Source organism: Chroicocephalus ridibundus, chromosome 3, assembly GCF_963924245.1.
Source record: "Chroicocephalus ridibundus chromosome 3, bChrRid1.1, whole genome shotgun sequence".
Taxonomy (NCBI): domain Eukaryota; kingdom Metazoa; phylum Chordata; class Aves; order Charadriiformes; family Laridae; genus Chroicocephalus; species Chroicocephalus ridibundus.
This window is the reverse complement of record NC_086286.1, coordinates 101,009,841-101,035,539: the sequence shown is the minus strand read 5'-3', so window position 1 is coordinate 101,035,539 and position 25,699 is coordinate 101,009,841. Positions and strand designations below refer to the sequence as shown.

Here is a 25,699-nt window from a genome sequence, read left to right as displayed (position 1 = left end):
CTCCTCCTGCACCTGCAGGAAGCTGCTGACAAGAGACCCATCGTTAGCAACTTTACCATCTGTTTCTCTGCCTGCTCTTACAGCTTCTGTAATACAAGGCAGCAGAACATTGCAAGAACTGAAGAACTTGAGTCCTTCTTGTTCCCTCATGGTTTTGTTTTTTGTTTGGTTGGTTTTTTTGTTTGTTTTTCCTTTCTCTCTTTTTTGTTCTTTGCTTTTACTTCTGCGTGATGCATCTGACTCTTTTTTTCTCAAATTGTGGAGCACAAAATGTGGCTGCAGGCATACAATGGGCACACTAACAGCCAAAGCTGAAAGGTACATGAAAGGGTTCATCTGCTTTAAACACTGCTAACATGTGGTTCCACATAGGTGAAGTGTGTTCTGTAGTCTGTCCTAAAACATCCTAAGAAACTGAAAGCCTATGACTAAGACCTGTTGGCCTAGAACTTTAACAGATTTTTTTTCCTGTAAAGACATTAAGACATTATTATACATTATTTTTCTTTCTTAATGGTTGTACTTTTTAACCAGGAGAGTACATTCTAGAATACTATAGGAATCTTTTATTAGAAAATGTCTGGGAAAGAGCTAGTCAATTTAGAAAAGAGGCTTTTGATCAACCTTGGAGGGATAACTCGGCCATTAGGTAATAATCAGGCTTCTTTTGTGAAATACTTGAATTGGTCCAAACTAGAGATTCAGCTGATGCCAGTGAAGTTCTACAGTTCAGATTCATAATCAAACAGATGAAAAAGTTCCACAGTTGTCTTTGAAGACGTAAAAATAACTCTTGAGATACTTCCCTCTTTGTGTTATGGCACTCAACAATGTCAGAGTGAACCAATATTGTGCTTTAGGATTGGCACTCTTTGAAGAGAGATTGCCGTCCTTTGCCAGCTTGCAATCAGCACCTATACTTTAGACATATATATACATTTAGACATATATATACACATACATGTGTGTGTGTATGTATGTGTGTATATATATACATATAGATATTTAGACATATATACACCTATAGACAGAGGTTAATGAAACTTTAGCACTCCTTATAGATATATCCCAGTCTGGGTTAGATTCAGATAACAGATTTTCAAGTTAAGCTAATACCCAGGATAATTCACAAGGATGTCTAGAGGTGGTTGGGATTCAATATTTTAGACAACTCTCATTCTTTTTCACTTCCTCAAATGGATCCTTTGAGGTCTTGGACTCCTATCTCCTGTTATCTTCCTCTTTCTCAGTCTCATTTCTGTTGAGTAATCCTTGGAGTTTACAACTTCCAGCATCGATAATTGATACAATCAAACACTCAGCTCCTATGCTAACAGGATCCTGTCTAACGCTACTGCAGTCGATTCATGTTAAGACTTCATTTGTAATGCTTCTCCCTCCTACGCGAGGGAGGGAGCAAGCGGGACTTAACACATAGTTGGCCATGAAAGAAAAGCTATTTACACAAAAGAGTATGCTTCTGCTCGGAAGACAGGTGAGCAACATTTGCATTCACATGAACTGCAGCATATGTAATTTCTGTAAAATATTTCATAATACTTCATAGTGGAAATGTGTGAATAAAGAAATAATCCTCCTAGGAATCTGAAACTTACTGGAACATCTCTACTTAACAGAGCATTACATCTATAGGAAAGATGAGAATTCTTTTGAATAAAGGAACTTCTTGTAGGATTACGCCTTAAATCACAAATATAGTCCTTTAGTGAATAGATCTTTAGAACTAATGGAATAATACGGTGAACATTTTAGTGGATAAAGTCTCCCTTTTTCTGAAAGCTCAAGTTTGGTTGTATCCAATATTTTTAAGAGAGAAGTATGTCTCCATTACAATACTCCCTGGCTTTATTTAGTAGCTTACAACATGCCTGAAGTTAAACTAGATCTCATCTGTCTGCAGCGTTTTCCTACATTTGATTTTCATGCTACAGCAAATCTGAATTAAAAAATTAAAATAAATAAGGGAGTCAGTAGAGCTATACAAGCATAGGAGTGGAGAGCCATCACAATTGCAAGATGACTTTGGGTTCTGAACTTTTTGCAATATCTGAAATAGAAACCAATTTGCCATTTATTCGCTACAACCACAGACACATGGGGATTTCTATTCAAATATTCTGCATTCTGCTGTACTTTTCTCACAGACACAGAATTATGACCAAGCATTTCAGAATATAATACAAAATGTCTGCAGACACAGTATTTGCAAAGGGAATGATGCAGAATTTTAGAAATTCTACCCAGTTTTAGAGGAAAAACTTTTCTCTATTTCAGAGCAACGGAATTTGATTCCATTTTGCTCATTGAATCAAATAAATGAGAAGTGGCATTTGAAAACAGTTTCTGATGATGAATGCCGTAAGTGGATTGCTGTGAAGATACATAAAATGTCATATTCTAGGCTTCCTGTCTTGATTGATTTCAACAGGTTGGAAATAAAATACAGGGAAATCTTTATTTATGAACAGGTGGGTATAAGCACAAAACCAAAATGAAATATGACAAAGTATAAATACAATGCATACTGGTTAAAAGGTGAAAGAGTGCACAGTAGAGAAAATAATACTGAGTATCCCATTTTACAAAGAACCAGTGTAACCACTATACCTATTGCAGTTTGGTTTATATTTATGTGTCAATATATTCTACTATATAGTAATATTTTGATACTGAAAGAGAAGTGAGTAAACATCTGATCATATCACCAAAAGATTTAACCATGTGATAATCTCCTAATAAATTAATGATTATTCACAGTCCTGTCCAGCCATCATTTTTAAACTAAGGACAAAATTGTTTCATTTAACTACAGATAGTTTTCTCCACAACTAGTCTGCAGGGATGTTTTACAAAGGAAGTAGTCCAAAACAATAGGACTGGTTGATTAAATAAAGGTATCTGATCATTGCTTTAAGCATTTCCTAGACTCATTCTACATTTGAGGAAGATCATTGACATCTCTCAGTGTTTTCTTTCTGAATGCATCAGAACATATGAATCTGAAAAATGCTGTTTACTAAAGCTCCTCAGGAAGACATCAGGAAAGAGAGTATGTGAATATGATTGTGAGCTTCTCAAGGGCTACTCTAAGTCTTTGTCTTAAGACCGTTCAGAAATATTTGCTCTCTAGTTCTTTGGTATTCAATTAAACAGCCAAAGATCTTATTTTTACCCTGAGTATTTCTGCCATCTTTTGCTTGGAAATCCCTCCACAGAATTATAGCGGGGATTCCATTGGAGGGAGGGTAGATGTTTGGACACCTCAGGGAACATTAAACCATACTACAAGTGGTAAGTACAAACACACTAGGGACACTGGCAAGAGACAGGAACTTACTAGAAGTCTGCCAGGCTTCTCCCCCCTCCCCAAATTTCTATCAGCAGGTAAGGAAACTGATAGTTGCCATTTGAAGACTGAATCCAGAAATAGGGATCAGCGCTTATCTGCTGTACAGCAGCCAGTTGTTACTGGCAATGTTTTTCTGAAGTAACTGTTTTAATTTTGAGATTAGATTTTGAGAAGTTTTCAAAAATTTATCAGAAAAGGTTCTGCGCAAAATGGAATATAAGAGTCATTTCTGTCATGCAGGTAGAAGATTTCAGGAATTTTTACTCAAAGATCTTTGAAGAACGCATAAGCTTTTCAGTCGTACAACTCTAGCACAGTAACGTGATGATCATCTACTTGCGTTTCTAGACTTTACAGTGATGCTAATGAATTAATGCTGTTACATCACACACAAGAACAAAGGTGGCATCTAAAATGGGTGGCTCCAAGACAACTACCACATCAGTAAAAGCTATGAACAATCTGAATGCTGCTTCTATCTGTCCCTTTGATCCACAGCAGAAGGTTTTGAGCAATACAGTCTTGCAGAATCATGGCAGACTTATTTAATCTTCTCATGACTACAGATGTCAGTGAGAAGACTGACAAAACAAGTTTTGTGTTGTATTTGCACTAACTATTGTTGCATGTACTCTGGCACTGTTGTATGAAGTCTATGTCAGTACTTGAAACTAAAAGGAGCATGTAAGAAAGTTTATGCTTTACATGAGCTGGCCATGATATTCATTTCTTTTGTAGTGACAAATAAAATTAATATAACTCTTTAATCTCTTGATACTTTTGTATCTAAGATTTTTTTTTCCCCCTAATGAATTTTGCCCCTTTTCAACAAAAGTAAGGAGACAGTCTAAACCAGAAAGTTCATCCAGTGATGCATTGTACTATATTATGAGATGTATTATAGTGTTCAGTTTATGTACGTTTGTGTATCTAGATGAAAATGCTACTTGTGAAAAATTAAGATCTGATATCTTTATTATGAGGTCATTCTGAAGGAATGGACTAGAATTACTTACTGTAATTTAACACAACATGGAAAAAATATGAAAGTCAGTATCCTACTCTATTAAAAACACATTTACTTTAGTGCTTGAAACATCAGATTTACTTTAATTGTTCCTAAAATGATTTCTATCAGTCATAAAAACCGCACAAATCAAAATGAAGTTGGAAAATGGGGTTACTTTCTTTTTATTTGTAACAAAACATCTTCCTTAGTCCAATTAGATTATCCTGTGTTGTTATCTTGAAGTCAACCTAGTCATGCATGAACAAAAAGGGGAAAAATAACAGAAAATAGAGCTAGAAGGGACCTCAAGACGTCACCTAGATCATTTCATCTACCTATAAGCACATGAATTTATTTACATGATTCTTCACTGAAATTTATCTATTCTGGTTTTAAAAGCTATGGTGATGGAGACTTCCGAGTGCTCTAGTCCTGCCTTACTATTCTTCACCCTCTGCTAATGTTAATACTAAATTTCTGTCACTGAAACCTAGAGCCATAGTTTTTTGCTGAATCCAAAAGGAGCTTGGAGAGAAGAACAGTCCATTGGGTAGGTCCATCGAAGAACATGTATGCCCAGCAGAACTATGTACTGCTTTGTAAAGACTGCTTGTCTTTACAAGTGTACTAGTCTGAAAGTGTTATTTTACTTGCCTTTTTGTGAAAAAATCATCTTTGGAAACAGTTGTACATACAAAGTCTTGATATCTGGAGGTCAAGCAAGGGTAACCAGGATGAACTGGAGCTCAGGCAAAAATATACACTGCTGATGTAAGTAATTCCTGGAGATTCAGCTGGATAAAACAGTCTTTGCTTTACTTCCTAAATAATTTTTCAGCATGTCTCTGCACTGAAGCAATTGTACCTTAAGCCACACAAGTGACACGGGTTGAACTGTGGTCCATGTTATATTCCTGCATATCAGATCAGAAATAAGTAAGCGATCCCTAAATCTTCTGTACTAGCAGCCCACACAGAAAAAGGAGCTGTAAACACAAGCTATACAGTAGATAGCATGAACTTCACAATAGAAACAAGAATAACTGGAAAAACAAAGTTTCTTCTCAAAGTCAATGACTTGTCATATATTCAATCTCGATGTCTGAATGTGCTTTTGAAATTTTCAGTGGGTCTGAGTCATTATAAGAACATGAACCAGAATCGCAGAGCCTATTACATGTTGAATTGATAGCTATTGCTATGAACATATGGTTACTCAGATACCACTACACTGATAACTGCCACAGCAACTATCTGCCACAGCAGCAAAGAGGACATAGGCAGCATATATGTCCTGAAACATGATTTTCTCATTATGTTTTTGTTACTAGCACTGAGAAATAGAAGCCAAATGGGACTTTGCACATGACAGCACAGCTATAGGTATGAACCACAGATAATTATAGCTTTTGAATTAAATATAATTGAGTTATATGAAAGCTATGCCAGTCAACTTGAAATTCTCTGATACTGCACCTTGCCTTTCTCTCTTCTTCAGTCCTCTAAGATAATTTCATTTTGGCAGTTATCTAACTTAATCTGTGTAAGTCTTTAGATCATGTAAAAACTTAGAATTTATTTCAGATGTATTAATGACATCTTTATGTTAAGATTTAGATTCTGTATTACCATTAACTTAGGTCATGTCATCTCTGAACTTTCTCTCTATAACATGCATTTCTGCATCAGAAACAGAAGTTGTTTGCTTAGCCGATGCAGGGTGGGTTTGCAGTGTGCATTTGACAGACTAAACAGAAGTCATTGTCCCAAAGCAATCTGCATACCAGCATGGAATATGTGTCCAGAGGACTGCTGCCTATAGCATTACATAAAATATTTGCAAGATTAACAGTCAATATTTTGCCAGGAATCGCTTCAAGGTCCTAAAATTGGGCTACTGTCTCTAGTGAGGCTGTGTGCAGGCAAGCAAGAGAAATGCCCTTTACCTATGTCCTCTTGCAGTCACAGCATAGATGAAGATGTGCCATGAGAAGGCCTGTGCCACTGTGGAATGACATCTGTAACAGTAATGTTTTGCGCTATTTTCATCTATCTTTTATCACTGAATTATTTATTCTTCTTGTCAGTATGTTACGGGTTTTCTGATATTTGCAAGTCTATTTCCAGCCTAGGATGGCAGTCACAGACTCTTCTTTCTTTAGTTAGCACCCACTCAGCAACTTATTTTGCATCTGAACTATGTTTTTAACAAAAGCCAGACAGAACAAAAGACAGAAGAACAAGCCAGCCAACCAGCCCTGGAAGCTGTTGCCAATATACCAACTACCTGTTCACAAAAGCCAGAACTGATTGATGTGTGAGTGTTCATGCCACGTGCTGTGGAACAGGGAAATTATATAAACTCCAAATTTTAAGCTTCAACAGACAATCACTGACTTCCTTTGCTTTTCCCTGTCAGGCACCATTGTTTAAACTGCACATGGTTGGATAAGTTATGCATAAATGGATTAAACAGAACATACCCTTCCTAGTTTGTCCCGTGACTGGCCAGTCAGTCACAGATTTCCTCAGTATCTCTTTTGTCTGTGAGACATGGTACCTTTGAAATGAAACTGCTGGTGCTGGCAGAGACACAAAGATCAGTGGAGGTGAGTGGAGATGACATAGATGTGGTAGCAGAGCTGAAGATGGCTCTGCTGGCCATCAGGGTTCTCAGCTGATTCATCAGCAACTGATCGACTTCCACAAAATTATTCTGTTGGTCTTGGCTGAGGAGTTTGGCCACACTTCGCATGTGGTACAGTCTGATTCCCTACTGACCTCTGAGTAACCAAAGAGGCAGATCTTGCAGATCCTCTCACAAAACTGTTCATCCTTTTCTCCTGGTGATCTAGTGTTCTTAGTCCATGAATCCTGGACAGTGGTGGTGGTTCAACAGACTTAAAAGTTCCTGCTAAGAAAATAAAAAAATGTATTATATTTTGAAAACTAATAGGATTCTCCTACATCTTCTGTGTTACATCTAAGTTGGAAATTGATACTTCTAACATTTTTGAGTTTTATGAGCTTGCTTGTTGCCCTGTAAAAATTGTATTTATTTCTTTAAATCAGTATCTGAGTGGGAATGGATAGGAAGAATGGTTGAAACCACATGTTCCAACATGGTTTGAAGGTAAGAAGCCATTGAGAATATCACTGTGCTTGAACTACTAAGAATCACGCAAAAAGTGGACAAGCAGCATACCTTTACAGGCCTACACAGGAATGACATCTACCTAGCACTGGAGATGAGGCAGCATCTGATAGAATGGCTGACAGGTGAGGGTTGAGTCTAGCTAAACACCTGTGCAGTGAGAGTAATTTTATGTAATAACAGAATTCTGCTAGACAACCAGAATAGACTTACAAGTTTTTAAGTACCAAGTGCAAGGCTAGTGGAAAACTTAGATGGACATTAACTGGTTGCTCAGATGAGACACTGTGGTTTGAAAACATCAGAAAGAATTATTTCCCTGAACTTCCTTCTGTGCCTCACCATTGACACATGTGAATGGGCAACAGTGAGGAGCAAGGATGGCAATCACATTCAGAAAGGGATTTTTACTTCTAAATAGCATGTCAGGTTCAGGAGGTAAATCTAGCTGCCAGAAAGGGTTTGAGTGTTCTCTGCCTGCCTTCCCATGTGCCTAGGGAATAATGTATAAACAACTACGGAATATCTCTTCATGTGTCTGGGCAGGCAGAGGTACTTATCACTGAAAGCCATCTTCACACTGCACGGAAAGGAGAGGAAGAGAGGAAAAAGAGGTTTCATCAACAATTTCAAAGTGCAGTGCAACATTGCCTATGAGAAGTATATCAGATCTATGTCTTCCCCTGCCCATTGAAATGGTTGTCTCCTTGTTCTCTTTGGCATCAGGCAATTCTTTCACTCTAATAACATTAAAAACTATATTTTGACATCAGTATGAACAAATTCCTAAAATGAGCAGGAATTCCTAAATTCCTTGCTAAACCTGTAGCTTCTATGTAATTTTGTGAATAATGATTATAGACACATTTGGGAAGGGCAGCCAGTTGTTCATTTAAGTCTTTGTCCTGAGGTTCCACCTTGTGTTCTGGGTAGTCATTATGGGACAGCAAGGTGAGAAGGAAAAAAGGTAGCTTTAGAAATACAGCTTCTCTTAGCTAAAGGAAGAAACATCATGCAATATAGACTGCAGCAATAATTGTTTATTCTCTCCTTCCTAAAATAAGTCTTCCCAAACATAATAAGTTAGAGGTGGCACTTACCATAGTGAGGGTCCTGCTGTTCTTTCTTCAAGTTGCTTATTGTGTCCATTCCATAGTGCTCTTGAGGTGCCTCTTAGCTCATTCAGCCATGCAGACTTATTGTGGGTTTCATTCAAGTCTGATCGTGAGACGCTGTCATGGTTTCTTCTGCCAAGTGACCCCATCCCCCCATTTTCAGTCTAAAAATCAGACTGCTGTCATGAAGGACAGAGATCTTTGTTGGGAAGGGTGGCAGTGGCAGAATTTGTTAGAGAAGGACCTATACGAAGTATATTGCTGGGCCTGCAATGCTATTCCTGATCTTTAGTACAAATCTTCAGACAATTGTGCACAGAAGGACAGTGTTTATCTCCATCTGCATCTGGATGTTCCTGGGACTGGGTATTTTTGTTGCTCCTTCTACTAAATCATAATCCTGTGCTGTAGCACAGTGGTGCATGTTGATGGCATGCTCATTTTCTCTGCTGTTGGCAGACCCTAATTTATAAAAAGTTTAAACCAGACCTCTTGGGCAATGAGGACTAAGGGGCCCCAGAAGGAATATATATGGTCAGAAAGCCGCTGGTGAGCAAATGGGAAGTAGATATAAGGTCTGGAAGACAAAGGTATAGGTAACAGGCGTGGTGGTGGAAGGCTACCCAAGCACTATCTTCACTCTGTGCATTGGGTGAGTAGCTGAACAAGGCACAACTTGGTGTGTGCCCTGCTCTAAAGCACACTGAACTCAGCTTGCACTCAGTTCATCCATCGTATCCCATCCATCCCCATCCCTGTCCCATCCTTCCCCCCCAACACATTCTTCAATGTGAAGCAATGATGAGAGTAAGGCTTGGTGAACATGTGTGGTGAGGCAGGCAGACAAGAGTTTGTACCCTTTCTAAGAACTCTGCCCTTAACACAAACAGAAATCTTGGAGGTCTGCATGAAGCTACTGGCTAAAATTTTTTTCTCATCTCATGCTTTAGAATTTCAGTCAATCCCTGCAGAGGGCAGTAATGATATTTTTCTGTCTGAGCACAGACATTGTCTACTAGTTTTTGTTGATTTTTTTTCCTCGTAGATCAGACACTGGATGAGAGGAATAAGTACTCTGAACCAGTAAAACTTATCTTCTTTGTTAGGTGTGTGCATGATATGTCTGGCTTATATGATTGGAGTATACTAATAACAAGATCTGAGACAGGGAGAGAACTTTGTGGTATATACACCTAACGAAATATTTCGGTCATACTTTTTTATTGTATTATTTTGGCTCATTAGGGAGGCATTTCTGTGAAGCTAAATGGCCAATAAGGTACAGAAATCCAAACTACGTATCTAATGGTACATTTGTTCTGTAAATCTTTGAAATAAATAGTGCGTTGTTCCAAAAGTGCTCTCTTTGAAATCAATAGACTACTTCTGGCATTCAGTGCCACTCAACATGGATAAATATGACTTCACAACCTGCCATATATTACAAAAGAAAATGTTTTAGTTGCAGATTTTAAATAGATTAGGTATGCTGGAGGTAGCTCACATTTATAGAAAACATATCTGATGACTAAACTTAATAGCTGTTTAATTGACAAAATTATGTGACTCTCTATAAGTTTTCTTTCTTGAGTCAAATTATCACTGCCAGTTCTAGCTTGATTATAATACATTCCTTATGAACTTGATATATTTGTCATTCAGTTGCCTGAGACATCAACTTGCAAAGAAATTACAGGTTAATTCAGATGATACAAAGCAATGTCATAGCAGAGAGATTTCCAGCTAATTATTATTTTCACACCAGAGGCAATATCTACTGTGACAATTCTCTATTATAGCAAAAGATGGGCTGAATTCTTTTCAAAGAAGTTGCAATACATTTGACAACAAGAATATCTACCTACACAATGACATGCTGGGTGCAGCCAGTAATTACTTAAAAGTGCAGTTAAAGTATACTTGGTGGGGTTCACATTTAGGTGTGACAACTCCCTTTAAATATTCTTCGCTGGTTATAAATATACTCACAAAGTAATTTTTTTATCAGCTCAAGCGCCAGTCACTACAGCAGTTCTGGAGCTGAACGTAATTCTGACAGGCATTGTCACCAGCAAAGCATTCAACAAAAGAGATGGTTAAAGAAAAACCAAATTTAAGGTCCTCAGGTCTTTACAGTGCAGAAATCTGTACATATACACCACTTTCTTGCCCAGTGAGAATCACGCTTAGTTCAAATCTATGTCCTTTCTTGTTAAAATTTCGCTCACTTTTCCACAATCTTACATGTACTCTTAGCAACCCATAAGAACATTTTCTGAACAATTGGCTGAAGCACCCCTTTATTCTTCAGCTTATCTGTGAAAAAGATGTCATTCCATATTTAATAAACATGGACAAACCATCAAATTAATATATGAGTGCATATGGTGTATAAGTATGTAAAAAGCAATCATTTTTGTTATCTCGTTCTAATGACACAAATCATAAAAGATGTGAATGTAGTTTTCCCCAGTATTGCACACAGTGAGGATATAAAATAAATTTCCAAACCTGGGTGTTTTTACTGATTCTGAGAGTTGCTGGGAAAAATAACTGAGAGGGGTTTTTTTTTACCAGTTCTGAGAGTTGCTGGGAAAAATAACTGAGAAGTTTTTTTTTTACCAATTCTGAGAGTTGCTGACAAAATAACTGGCTGAAAACTGATAGTTTCAGCCTTAACTTCAGGTGTGCTTCCCCTTCTATAGTTTACCTTGATGATGGATGCCAACCACTGGCATGTATTTACCATCGTAACCTTTTTTTTTCATTTCCTTCTGGTTGCACCCAAAACATTGTAAAAGCCGTAATTATGAAATGCCCTTGACAACTTTGCACCAGTAAAGGAAAAAAAAAAAAAAGCACAAACAAATTCAGAATGACATCAGATAGGAAAATGATGTAATCACTTTATTTTTTAAAAAAACCAAACACTTAATTTGCACCAATTTTAGAAGCATGGCTGCTTGCATTTTTACTTCATCTGAATAATTCGGTCTATAAACTCTGACTGCCATTGCTACTTTTGGACAGCTTTTTAAAGTACTGTGAGATTTTGTAGAATTTAATCTGGAAAATAAACCAGTAAATTTACATGAAAAGCTACGAGAGAAAAAAAGTGTTCTTTGAAAAATTAATGTAAAAGTACAAATGCTTACCTTTGTGTTTGGGTGGCATAACTGTTATCATATGCCTCGTAGCTTGGATCATCATATTCACCCCCATAGCCATCATCGTATCCCTAAGGGAAAAACAGAACACGACAGCTTGGAAGAGTGATAAATCAAAGCGTATTATCAAGCTGTAAAAGTAACTTGCATCAACGTATACATATGTTTGCCCAGTATTAAGTAAAACGCGCAGCCTACTGATGAGTATTGTGAATTGTGAAGAACAATGTGTACATTGCAAGGGTAAAGAAAATGAGTTGCTCATTTAAAAACTCGGCTCATTCATTGATAAACCGTGGTGTATTGTCCAAACCACAGTGCTTCAGTGGGATCTATGTAGAATACCGATGAATGATAATGAAAACAATCATTTCCCAGCAATTTGTTATATAAATGGTTCCATAAATACCTAGAGGTGAAATGAATAAATGGCAGGGAAAATGTATTGACGATACAACATTATTAAGAGTGTTACTGTGATAAGATCATAATATTCGGTCTATTAAAAAAACCACAACAAAAACAAACAGCCTATGAGAAACAATATCTCTACATGTTTGTGAAGGAAATAATGGGTTATGATTTTTATAAATAACTTACAGTAAGCACCTTTTCCTTCATTGATCATCCCACTCTTTTTAAAGGCATGCTTTTCTGTGACAAGTTAATGAACACTAATACAGGTTCCTCCCACCTAACTTAAGGGTCCTAACTGGAGGGCTCAGACAAATGCTCAGTCTACCTAAGCTAGAGAGACACAAGCAACTTCAGAAGGTGGTTCAGCTCATCTAATGCCTGAATCTTCCACTGAGGGAGCCATGGGCAATTATGATCCATTATAGCTGCCTCTGAACCAAAGAGTGCTCAGGAATGAGACAATAAATAAAGAGACAATCTAGGGGATGACTTTTGATATGCTCTTTTCATACGACAGGACGACAGAGTAGGCAAGAAATGCTGTAAAGAAAGCCTTTTTTTTTTCCCCTCTATGAGTTTTGGGAGTCAATAGTTTTAGTTAAACAGAATCATAGAACAGTTTGGGTTGGAAGGGACCTTTAAAGATCACCTAGTCCAACCACCCTGCAATAAGCAGGGACATCTTCAACTAGATCAGGTTGCTTAGAGCCCCGTCCAACCTGACCTTGAATGTTTCCAGGGATGGGGCATCTATCACCTCTCTGGACAACCTCTTCCAGTGTTTCACCACCTCCCTCTAAAATATTTCTTCCTTCTTTCTAGTCAGAATCTTCCCTCTTTTAATTTAAAGCCATTACCCCTTGTCCTACTGCAACAGGCCCTGCTAAAATGTTTGTCCCCATCTTTCCTGCAGGCCCCCTTTAAGTACTTAAAGGCCACAATAATGTCTCCCCAGAGCCTTCTCTTCTCCAGGCTGAACAACACCAACTCTCTCAGCCTGTCTTCATAGGAGAGGTGTTCCATTCCTCTGATCATTTTTGTGTCCCTCCTCTGGACCTGCTCCAATGGGTCCATGTCTTTCCTGTGCTGAGGGCTCCAGAGCTCGATGCAGGTGGGGTCTCACCAGAGCGGAGTAGAGGGGCAGAATCACCTCCCTTGACCTACTGGCCATGCTTCTTTTCAGGCAGCCCAGGGTACGGTTGGCTTTCAAGGTTGCAAGCGCACATTCTCGGCTCATCTAGGCTTTTCATCCACCAGTACCCCCAAGTCCTTCGTGGCAGGGCTGCTTTCAATCCCTTCATCCCCCAGCCTGTATTGATAATGAGAGTTGGCCCAACCCAGGTGCAGGACCCTGCACTTGGTCTTGTTGAACCTCATGAGCTTCACACAGGTCCACTTCTTGAGCTTGTCCAGGTCCCTCTGGATGGCATCCTGTCCCTTAGACGTGTCAACTGCACTGGTCAGCTTGGTATCATCTGCAAACTTGATGAGGGTGCACTCGATCCCACTGTCTATGTCATTGATGAAGATACTGAACAGTACTGGTCCCAATACGGACCCCTGAGGGACACTACTTGTCACTGATCTCCATCTGGACATTGAGACATTGAGCACTACCCTCTGGACATGACCATCTAACCAATTTCTCATCCACTGAACAGCCCACTCATTAAATCTATACCTGTCCAATTTAGAGAGAAGTATGTTGTGAGGGACCATGTCAAAGGCCTTACAGAAGTCCAGATAGACAACATCCATAGCTCTTCCTTTGTCCACCAATGAAGTCACTCCCTCATAGAAGGCCACTAGGTTGGTCAGACAAGACTAGCCCTTGGTGAAGCCATGTTGGCTCTCTCAAATCACCTCCATGTGCCTTAGTATAGCTTCTAGGAGGACCTGTTCCATGATTTTCCCAGGCACAGAGGTGAGGCTGAGAGGCTGGTAGTTCCCAGGGTCCTCTTTTCCACCCTTTTAAAAAAATGGATGCAACGTTTCCCTTTTTAGTCACCAGGGACTTCACCTGACTGCCGTGACATTTCAAATATCATGGAGTGTGGCTTGGCAACTACATCAGCCAATTCCCTTACGACTCTGAGATGCTTCTCTTCAGGTCCCATAGACTTCAGGTTCCTTAGGTGGTCACGAACCTGATCTTTTCTTACAGTGGGAGCGACTGTCCTCCACTAGTCCCTGCCTTGCAGTCCATTCACTTGAGAGGTTTGGGGAGAGAGGCTGCCAGTGAAAAAGTTGTTGAATACCTTAGCTTTCTCTTTGTCTGTTGTTAGCAGTTTTCCAGTCTCACTCATCATGGGGGGTATGCTTTCTTAGGCCTTCCTTTTCTGGCTGACATAGTTTAGAAGCCCCTCTTATTCTTTGCGTCCCCTGCCAAGTTCAGCTCCTCCTGTTTGCTGCCCATGCTGCCTGCATTGATGTAGAGGCACACCATCTGGGCTGTCAGCTGTGTCACCTTCTTAGAGGAGCACCCCTTAATTCCTTTGGGGTATTTCACTGGTGTTTCCCTCTTGAGATTACCTATTATCTCAGGAGCCCCTGGCTCATGTCCGTAAGACTTCAAGTGTGCTGCAGTGTAGCCAGCACATCTCAGAGCAACAGGCTGCAGGCCCCTGCTAGCACCCTGTCCCTCTAACTGTGGCTTGTTGTCCTGCAGCTTGTCACAGGCAAACCTGATATTGTCCCCCTCCCTGCTCAAGCCTAGTTTAAAGCTCTGTCAATGAGCCCTGCTAGCTTGTGAACAAAGACCCTCTTGTCCCTTTCAGAAAGATGAACCCCATCTGATGCCAGCAAGCCTGGTGCTGTGTAGGCCATCTCATTATGGAAAAACCCCAAATTGCACTAGTGACACCAGCCACAGAGCAATGTATTAATATGGGGCCCAACTGTTTCTTCCAGCGTTGCTGCCTGCAACTGGGAGGAGAGAGGAAAAAATAACCTGTGGTCCAGATGCCCTTACCAACCATCCCAAAGCCCTGAAGTCTCTTCTGATTCCCCTTGGACTATGAGTTGCTGCTTCATGGCCACCCATGTGGAAGAGTAGCAATGGGTAATAGTCCAAGGGCCATACACGACTATGAAGTTTCCAAGTGATGTCCTTAACCTGGGCCCCAGGGAGGCAGCAGACTTCCCTAAGAGGAGGATCTGTCTGGCATATTGGACCCTCTGTTCCCCTCAGAAGGCAGTCACCTACAACTGTAACCCATCTTTTCTTCCTCGTGGAGATGGTCATGATATGTGGGGTAGGCCTTTCTGACCTTGGCAGCACCTTTGGTGAAGATGGACTGTCATCCACATCATGATCCATTGACTGACCTTCCACATCCAGAGCCTCATACCTGTTGTACAGAAGCACCTGGGAAGGCAGGCTGGGCAAGGAGGGGGTTCACCTGCCACCTCAAGCATGGACTTGCCTCTATTCACTCCTCTCCTTTAAAGTTACTGCCTTCAGCCTGTTGGGGCAAGGACACAGAATCCCTTGATTTTGGGTTTTTCCTGGTGGTTGTTCCCATTTCTCTCTCAGTGAGGGCAGAACACAGTTCCACCAGTCTATCTCTTTCTCGCACTCCCTGATGCTCCTTAGCCTTTCTACTTCCTCTCGTAGCTCTGCTGCGAGTCTGTGCAGATCATCCACCTGGTCACACCTCACACAGCAGTTCTCACTATCTCACACATCCATCACCAGTGAAAGGCTTGGGCACTCCCTGCAGCCCCAGACTTGGAGGGCTGCATGTTTTTGTGGCAGCTCCCTCTGGGTTGCCACATCCCTTCTGCCGAGTGCAGAGGACATTGCTTTCCGCTGGGTGGAGACCATAGCCATGCTCCTTCTGAGAGGGTGATGACCACTGACTGAACTCACCTCTTGAGGTGGTAGGGTGATCATCATCTTCCTGCGTGCCCTTCCGCACAAACTGCTGCACCATGCCCTGTTTTTTCCCCGCTCTGGTGGCAGCACTCCTGGTCACTCGTGCTCCCCAGGCTGCTTTTTATAGGCGTGGGGTGGTCATAGTTGCTCTGGCAATGTCCAGGCCTCATCAGAGTCTCCCGTGAGACCTGCCAGCTCCTGGTGGGTCTCTCCACCATTATATGGCAACAGGATGAGAGAAACAACGAACCACAGGAGACAGATCTTAGTCACATCAACTAGTATGCTACTGAGAGGGATCCTGCTACTGTGAAGATGAGGGTGATGCAACTTCCTATATAAAGCCAAATAGCTAGAGGAAAGACATTTCAGCGTGCTTACCCACCGTATGAGAGAATGGGAAAAGCAACAATTACAAACGAGCGCTCTCTGTTTCTTGACGCCTGAGGTGGATCAACGTTCAGCACCAGCAGGGCAGAGAATCCTTGTTAATACTTGACACTTCTGTGGGTTCACGTTACAGATTTTAACAGCCTTCCTAAAGGCTAAGAGCAGGTCAACACAGTGCAAATGGTTCAAGTGGAATGGTTGGAAAACAGAGACAGAATAAAAAAATAAAAAAAGCCCAATGCATCTTTAATGAAGATAAAGTATTTTCTGGATAGTGTTCTCTTATTTGTGTCAATCTGTATGAGAATTATCTTCTAATCCTACAGGTGAACTATTTATGTAAGGTACATACTAGCATTTTTTCAAAGTTCAATATGGTGTATCATACCCAGACACCCCTTGTGGAATAAATACTAAATTGGCTAAAAATTACAAAAGTACAGCATTGTTCGCACCTTAAGGAAAAGTATAAAATCAAGAGGCTTCTAAGGTAGAAAATAGCCGCAGCTGGCATGAAGGACACAACATCTGTGGTTCCCTGATAAGCTACATGAGGTACGGGACGGGATGCAATTATTCCGTGGCTTTACCTTAAGATGTATAGCGGATACAGGAATGGGATGATACCATGAAACAGATAAGCTGCCAATTAGCTGCCCGCTCGATGCTCAGAGCCAACTTTTTGTCAAATTTTGATGAAATGCTGTCCTTTGTGCGAACTGTGCTCATTATAATGTCATTATAATACCAAAAACACACCTCCATCCCGAAGGCTACCCAACTCCAAGGTGCGACCACTCCTTCTTGAGTCTGCGCCCTGAATTTCTCGTAAACTATACCTTTAATTGTGAAGCGAGAAAAATTTACACCAATCATGATAAAAGTATGTATGACTAAAGTCACTCGAACTCCATCTTGAAGATAACAAATAGTATAAAAATAGCCCGAGAGAGGGGGGATACCAGGGAAGACACCATCATAAAGAATTACATCACTGACTTCTGGGATCAGTTGACGGGCTGAGCCTCTCTTTCCCCCCATAGGGACGCCTTTGGGTAAGACTTAGATTATACCGTGTGCTTCCTCGGAAAACTTAGAAATTTCTCTAGAGACTCTTTTTTCTACATTTAGAGCCAGGCTGTATCGTTTATAACTTTGTCGCGCGTTTCGTATATGTAACAATACTTTCATTTGCACGTGCTTTGCAGACAGTGTATTTATCACCGGCAATCCTAAGACCCTATAGATCTGTTGTTTAAATAAACTGCACTTTTTTAAAGTAGCTAGTCATTTTGGTTTCTCACTGAACGCGACCAAAGACTCGAGAGTGGCCGTGCTAGTTCATGAGCACGACTAGACTGAAGGTGCAGCCCACTATTAGCGTATCCAAATCGTAATAGTTTAACACATATTAAACGCGATTGGACTGATAGTGCTGAATTGAGCATCACTCAGAATTTAAACCTAGCCGCACCTAGCCTCCCACCTCGGTGAGGAGTGTTAGAACGCAAGGGGGTTTATCTTCTGCCAAAACCGCTTGGCCCCGTTTCACGCAACACCCCTGTCCTGAAGAAGCCTTTAGGCATCTAGAATCGAGATCCAAAGTAGTTCCTTTTACATCCTTAAAGTGCCTCAAACTCACTGAGTAGTTTTCTTCTCTTTAACCTTCACCTCCCCAGAACATACAGCTTTAACGTTTGAAAGTATTTCTTGCATACACATTTTAAGAGATGAGACACCCAGCTCCTATGTAGACCCTGTTAAGATCCAGAAGCTATGAGTCTGAGGACATTGAAATTCACGTATCCCTCTCTGTCTGTGATGAGAATGGTGCTCCCAAGAGCAGTTCTGTATAAATCCAGAGACCAGAACCCAGGATGCCCTCTCCAAATGCAGTGCAATCTTCTACTCAGCAACAGAGTCAGACTCCACGCACTCTCTAGGTCTATTAGTCCTTGTATTAAAAACAAACAAACCAACTATATTGATTTGATAAACGTTCTGTATATGTATGCTGATAAGAACAGAGCTGTCTTCTTAGAGAATCTAAGTTACTGGTGTTGTATCCTCACCTCATTGATGGCAAAAGGTTTGATTAGCCATGCTGTCAGTACTTTGAATATGACATTTTTTTCGTCTATAATTTCTACAATTTCATTTGTTTCACCAGAAATCTTCACATATGTGTAAAACACTTAGATCTTCCACCCTGTATGTAAGTTCTCATGCCTCTTAATTGAGGTCTGTGCTTTTCAAGCAGAAATATCTCAGATACAGTGACTTTGGGCCTGATCTGATCAATGTCCCGCCACTGGAGAAGCCATCTCCATGCTCACCAGAATATTAGAAAACTTGTATGAAAAGTTGATAGGGTCAAGCCACCCAGTTTCAGTGAAGGGGAAGAAAGTCCTTCCCTAAATCTTCAGAGTTCTTTGAAGAGGTTAATGAGGGCACAGAGAAGCAGGACCCAAGGGAAACGTGTTGCTTTGAACTCTAAGAAGTTACTGATGAGGCTTGATTCTCAAGGCTATCCAAGGGATTGGAGTTGGTTGCCTGGGAAGACTTCTCCTTTGTGAAGAGCCTTTTTCCCCACGGTAGCTTCCACCACCATTCAGAAGAAAAAGCTTACTGGAACGAACTGAAAAATGTGAATCAGGGGTACTATTAGAAATACTCCAAGTCAAACAGACAGCCATTTCTAGGCTAGGTTTTTATGCCAGGGTATCTTTATCTCAGGTAATTCTTAATAAAACATCTTTCCAAAACACAAGGAAAAGACCTCTCTATTTTGTGTCATGGAAAAGCGAAGAGAGTCTTTCAATGAGCAGGATCTGCTCTGGCCTTACAATGATACATCCTGAACCGGAGACAAAGCAGTCATCAAGTCATCAAAAAATACACATCTGGAGCTGCAGTGGGGCTAACAAAGTTTACAAACAATTATGGATGATTTTGAGGAATTTCAGTACAGTTTAGAGTTAAAAAATAATAATAACAACCCAAAAAAAGAAAAATTAAGGAAAATTTTAAAATACAGCTCAGTTCAAGAACAGAATAATTTGAAAATGAGTATATTTAAATATTTACCAGTCTTTTCCCACAAAGTTAAGGTAGGAAAAACTCTTAGAAGAATCTCAGAATAACACATGAAATTAGCATTGGGAACAGTTGCTTCAGGAGCAAATGCACACTATCACTGATAAAGAAAATTATAGTCAGAGGAAAAAGGGGCGTAGAAGAAAAAAGGGACATAATTGGAAAAAAGGCTTTTTTTACTACCTGAGGAAAAAAAAAAGTATCAATTTGATTCAACAACCAAGATATCATTGAGAAAGATTTATTTTATTTATGTAGATTTACTCAAATCCTCTGCAAATCTCAGATGCTGAAGCAAATATTAGAAATACAAACAAAATACTAAGTATTATCACTAATAAGGGTATCATAACCTAACGCAAGCCGATCTCTTTAAACATGAATTTCCTACTTAATGTTAAAACTCTGTTTCAAACAATAACAGCTCACACTGAAATGCACCAAGTTTAAATCACCTCTTCTCTGAACAGCCTTAGAAAATAGGATTTTCACAGCATGCTCTGAAAAATTGTAGGTTTCAACTCTGGGAAACCAAGAAGGAAAATAACTCTAATACTTCTAATGAAAACTGCCCTACTCACAGTATTTTAGGTATGTCCTGGTAATACATGATAAAATAGATTCTAAGGAAGTCAAAACTAATTAGTTTTTTACAGAAGATAGCCCAAATCTTTCTAAAGAATTAAACTGAAAAATACCTAGGCTTTTTTTTAAAAAAAAAAAACAAAAAAACAAGCAACCACAAATAACAATAAGTCAAAGTAAAGTGAGTTATGCAACGCTGCACTTCACTTGGCAAATAGGTGAACAAGAAAAATGTCTGCAGCCGGAGAACCAGGGTCGCCTTCTCAGTAGCTGCACCCAGCAGTAGACAAAAATTCATACTGTACCTCAAAGAAGGTGAGGGTATAAAAAAATCAACATCTAATTGTAACTCCAAGTAAAACCAGTTGTTTCCCAGTAAAAGGGCCTTTGCATAGTTTCCACTCTTTTCTTCTCCTTGCTTCTATAAATCTACAAATGCTCTCTCCCTCTCTTTTCTGTTGTGACTTGGCCACATCCATATTCTCTCACACATCCATATCACCTTAGCTTAAAAGGCTAAAAGCTAGTCGTCTACCACTAATCTAGCGGTAGATTCCCACAAGAATCACAGGGTAGAAATAAAACATTTTTAGAGGGTAATTCATCCCGCATACATTGACACCTATTTGAAGACAAGCTGAACTGCTCTCTAAATGAGAACTTTCTTTCCAATGACTGTAAAGGGAGCCCAGAACAGATGTGTTAGATTTAGATAACTAACCTTTAGGTATGTAAGTTAGTTCATCATTTGAAGGAATTTATTACTCAGAGAAAGCTGAGCTTGTAAAAATCAGAGCTGCTAAGATTAATTTTGAAGTGACCGGAGACCCAGAATACCATCAGAATGCTATGAATGATGCATGGGGATGGGTGGGCATGTTGGAATAGCATCTCAAACAGACAGCACTCTGTTCAGAGATCTCGAGTTAGATAGCCTGGCATGCAACCAACTACACACCTACGAGCCAGGAAATGATAACAGCTATGGGAAATCTTAAATCCCATTCCTTTTATGAAATGCTGGAGAGAAAACAGATAAATACATCTGGGAAGCCTTCTCTTCCAGATGTGTGACTCAGGCCCTTGGCTAGCCATACTGCCTGTTTGGCTGAATGGACCTTAAATTTTTTCCTACAAACAGCACTTAAGGTGATTGAATCATGTCACAGAGAAATGACAGTTTTAACCAAAGTTAAAACAGATCACACTTGCACCTGTACTACTGCCACTTCCTTCTCTACTTGTTCTCTTTAAAAAAGTGGCAGATAGTGTCACCATCATGTGTTCGCAATGATTCAGAAGTGCTGCGCCGCTTGAGCTTCTCTAGAGTGCTGTAAGGGGAAGGACTTGCCTTCCATCACTGTCACACTCATGAGTTTGGTGCTCAGTCCCCAAGTCGTTCTAAGGTGGGGGCAGCTCAGAGTAGATGTAGAGGAACACATCTCAGCATATTAATTTTATGTATTTTAGACAAATGGCAATTTCTCTCTACCTACTACAAAGAAGGGTAAAAACTGTAATTACTTTAGATTTGGATTATTCAGTGTTGAAAACCTGCACTCAGAGCAGATGCATCTCACTGAAGTACCTGGGAAGTTAGTCTGTTGCTGAGCAAGGATTCCCAGAATCGTATTTTATGCTTAGAAATTTAAATTCTGACTAAAGTATTTCATAAGTACGTAAGCCTGGTATCATAGCTGGACTTGGATTCCTCAGCTACACCTCCAGTGTCAGAAAAAAGAGAAACTAGGTATTACCAGTTTGTTGAAGATGAAATATATTCCCTGCACTAGTGGGATCTACCAAGCGTTTTGAAGATGAACTCAAAGACGAGTGGCACTATATCCATCAAAATGATAAATAGTAGTAATAATAGTAATAATGCTGAAATTAAAATGGGAATAATAATCAATTGAAAAATTAGAGCGCTATGTTACAGACTTCATAAATGCAATATACAAACGAGAGTCTACAGTGCTGAGACAACCCAGAGTAGGTGTGCTTGCCAGAGGCAATGAAGTAATCTCAACACATTCAACCTCTTAACGAAATCAGTCTTATTCTTCACATACCAGGAATGGGAAACACCTTTATAACTGAATTGTTATAAGGTGAACATTTTTCACATAGTCATGGAAATATAACTGAAACTCTAGTATACTCACAGTCACAGAGATTTTGCAAATTAAAAGGAGAAAACATAAATGAGCTATTCATGTCCTCATATTTCAATGGTTTAACTAAACCACATGTTGAACAATTATGGTAATGAGTCAAACTAAACAAGTTTACTACCCATAAGTCCTAAAATTAATTGTATGCAAGATAAAGATAGGGCACGAGCCTCAGAAGCAAATAGCTGTGCAGTGCCAAAGCAGCCACAGTAAAACAGAGTCTCAGATACATCAAGAAATTGCTGTGTACTCTTGTACTCTCCTAAATGTAAGTTTCTTTTTTTTTTTTCCTATATTTTTCTGCAATTTTTCAACTAAATGCAAAATGAATGAACAACACTTAAAATACATTTTGGTGTACTGAAAAAGAAAATTGGAGCTGAATGAAAACGTGAAAGAAAATTGAATGGAAATGAGACTTTTCTTACTTTTCCATATTTGCAAGACTGTAGCCTACAGCATAATATGCTGCTGCAATTATTATACTACAACATTCATCTAACTAACATCTTTATTTCTTCAAATCCTTTTCTTAGCTCTCCTATGCTCATGAAGTTGCATTAAAACTTCTAATTCGTGTGTCAAAGCTCTGTATAATCAGCTGCTGCTTATATCCATTTAACTTGTTGCGTTTTCCCTGTCCCCTAACCTTGCTACCATCAACACTGAAACCATTTCCTCTCCCATTTTACTTGTGCTTTTTTTCATATTGCCTCTCCTTATGGAATAGCATCCTAACCTCAGTGTCAATCCTTTACTCAGTTCCTATTTGCAGAGGAATGTCTCGCAGAAACGTCTCTTTCTTCCAATATCAATAAAATGACTTATTTTACTAATAAGCAGCGGGTGGAGATGAAAGGTATCTTTGTGTATCTGCAGTAAGTTGCATTTTTGCACTTGTCTATGATTCTCAGATCCCTGAAGAAAGGATGCTTTAATTGTTATTTTTACTGATGACTTGTACTGCTTTACATAGTACTTGAGTGATAATATATTACAGTAGCAAGTTGCACTGGTGACAATAGATCACATAAATGGCATTTAAATGAAAGATTTATTTTTCCTGTGAACTGAAATGAATAGAGTAGAAAGCAGCCTTGGGCTGCCAAGGGAGGATGGGCTGTAATACACCCACTATTAGTTTTAATCTCATTATAATATCTAATATTTCTCTTTCCAAAATCTCAAGTAAAGCAGATGGTGAGCTTCTTGCACATCCTGATGCTTCCTCAGCTGTATAATCGATAGATGGAGCTGACATAAAATCTGTCCACAGAGGAGTAAGGCTTTTTGTATTGCAGGTGCAGAAATCATTACAAGTATCTATTATAGACTGACAACTCTTTTGTCTGCTTTTAGCAACTTATTGATGGTTTAAAGCATTTCACAATGGCTTGGCTTCCTAGACAAAATGCCTTAAAAGTAAATAATTTCAACCTTAAATAACCTTTGTAATAATCCGGGAAATGAAATTTCCAGGTCTTGAATGGTTGGGAATTCCAAGGAATTCTCCTTTTTATTTTCCAGTGTTTGAAAACTGGACCACAAGATTCTTAGAGCTTGCAAACGTGCAAGTAAATGCTCAGGTACTAGCAAAAAGCAGAAATGCTTTGATAGGTGATTTACAGGGCCTTGAATTGCATTTCATTTTAAATCAAATTTTACTCTCATGTATTATGAATGCTGGAAGTAGGCAGATTAAATACAACTTGGCCAAATGCAAGATAATGAGCTCTAGTAAATACATCCTCAAATTCTATAAACCGCACGTGTCTGAATTTACAGAATTCCCTCAGGAAAAGACTTGTAGGAGTCATCATGATTAACAGCTAGGACATCTGTCCAATTTTACTGCAGCATTAAAATAAAAACGCTTCACAAAAATAGCCTCATATTTTCTATGTCAAGAAAAGAAAATACATAGGTTAATTCTATGTGCAATCCCATTAGTTTTGATCCATTTTTATCCTCCATTTAAATATATTTAACCATTAAATTACATGAATTAGTAATACATAACAGTAGCAAAACTTCAGAGTGCAATTAGAGACAAAATTGTTTAAAGTGTTCAAAACACAGGGCAAATAAAGATTTATTTATCTATTAATCCTGACGCAAGTCTAGATGAGAGTTCAGGCATTCTTAGTGTTGGAATCCTTATATCCTAATCGTTGCCAGACACCCCACACCTTTTTCATAGATTGCATCTCTTGCTGAATCAAATTCCGAATGTCCTAGATTGTTACAAAGATAGTTTATCACACATTTCCTAGAACCTAATTTTATAGAAAAATATCCTGAAAAAAAATTGGACAATGAAAATTAAATTGTCTTGTTTATATAATTTATGCATTTTGCATAATTTTTGATTCTTCGCATAAACATTTTAACTCTTACATTTATTTTTCTTACCTTATAAAAGTCTATAGAGCAGTATTTAGAAGACATAACAATGGTAATTTTTAATTGGCGTTATTTTAAGCCATACAGATAATAGTATTTCACTAGTTCCATGATAACTTTGATTTAACTTTTGAAGTTGCAACCTGAATAGTGTCTCATCAGTTTATATATTTGAATTGAATTGATTCAAACTTAAATTTCGAAGAGTTGACATAATGAAACTGGCTTTGAAAAAATATAACTGGATTTTTAAAGCTATGAAAATTAATGTAGTACTAGGGACGCTAAATGTTCAGTTGTTATCAGTTGCAGAAGAGATTAACTTTTTTTTCTACTAATGACAACAATGAAACCTCATACACAAGTGCTGCTTACAGTGAATGCAGCAATGCTTGCACTGCTGCTAATCACATTTGAATGAAAGTGTTCCTGGAAATTCTTGGTCCTGAATACTGTGCAGGAATAAAAAGGAAAATACCTACTCACAGCATCTTCTTAACTGTAGCATTCAATTTTCTAACAGATATCGTCAGACTAGGAAATACAGTTTAGCATATAGAATCATAGAATGCGTTGGGTTGGAAGGGACCTTTAAAGGTCATCTAGTCCAGCCCCCCTGCAGTAAGCAGGGACATCTTATATAAATATTTTATATATATATATATAAAATAAATATATTTATATAAAATACATAATAAATGCAGGATAAACCTCAAGGATTAGAGGTAGTGTGGAATTTTCTTCCTGATTTTAAAAGATATGTAAGAAGAGTGAACTAGCACAATCTTGTACAGGAATTATTGCAGAAAGGCCAGGTATAATTAAAAGCAAACATGTAGAATGTGACAAGACTTCTCATTTGTGAATATAAGAATGAGCAAAACAGTAAAAGGTGGTTAATACTTATTGAGATACTTAGAGGTAGTCTTTAAATTGTTATTC

The 25,699-nt window shown here is 39.0% G+C and overlaps 1 protein-coding gene across 4 annotated transcripts in view; it reads right to left on the bottom strand.

The window, feature by feature from the left end:
• The window catches only part of KHDRBS2 (KH RNA binding domain containing, signal transduction associated 2), a 636,753-nt gene that overhangs the window by 56,925 nt on the left and 554,129 nt on the right, over positions 1-25,699 (bottom strand). For all 4 annotated transcript variants that reach the window (XR_010070438.1, XR_010070437.1, XR_010070439.1 and 1 more), the window contains exon 7: positions 11,804-11,886. Coding sequence is in view for 1 of the 4 variants with exons in the window: in XM_063330276.1 (XP_063186346.1) it covers positions 11,804-11,886 (83 nt within the window). In the remaining 3 variants the exon portion in view is untranslated. The remainder of the gene's footprint in view (positions 1-11,803; positions 11,887-25,699) is intronic.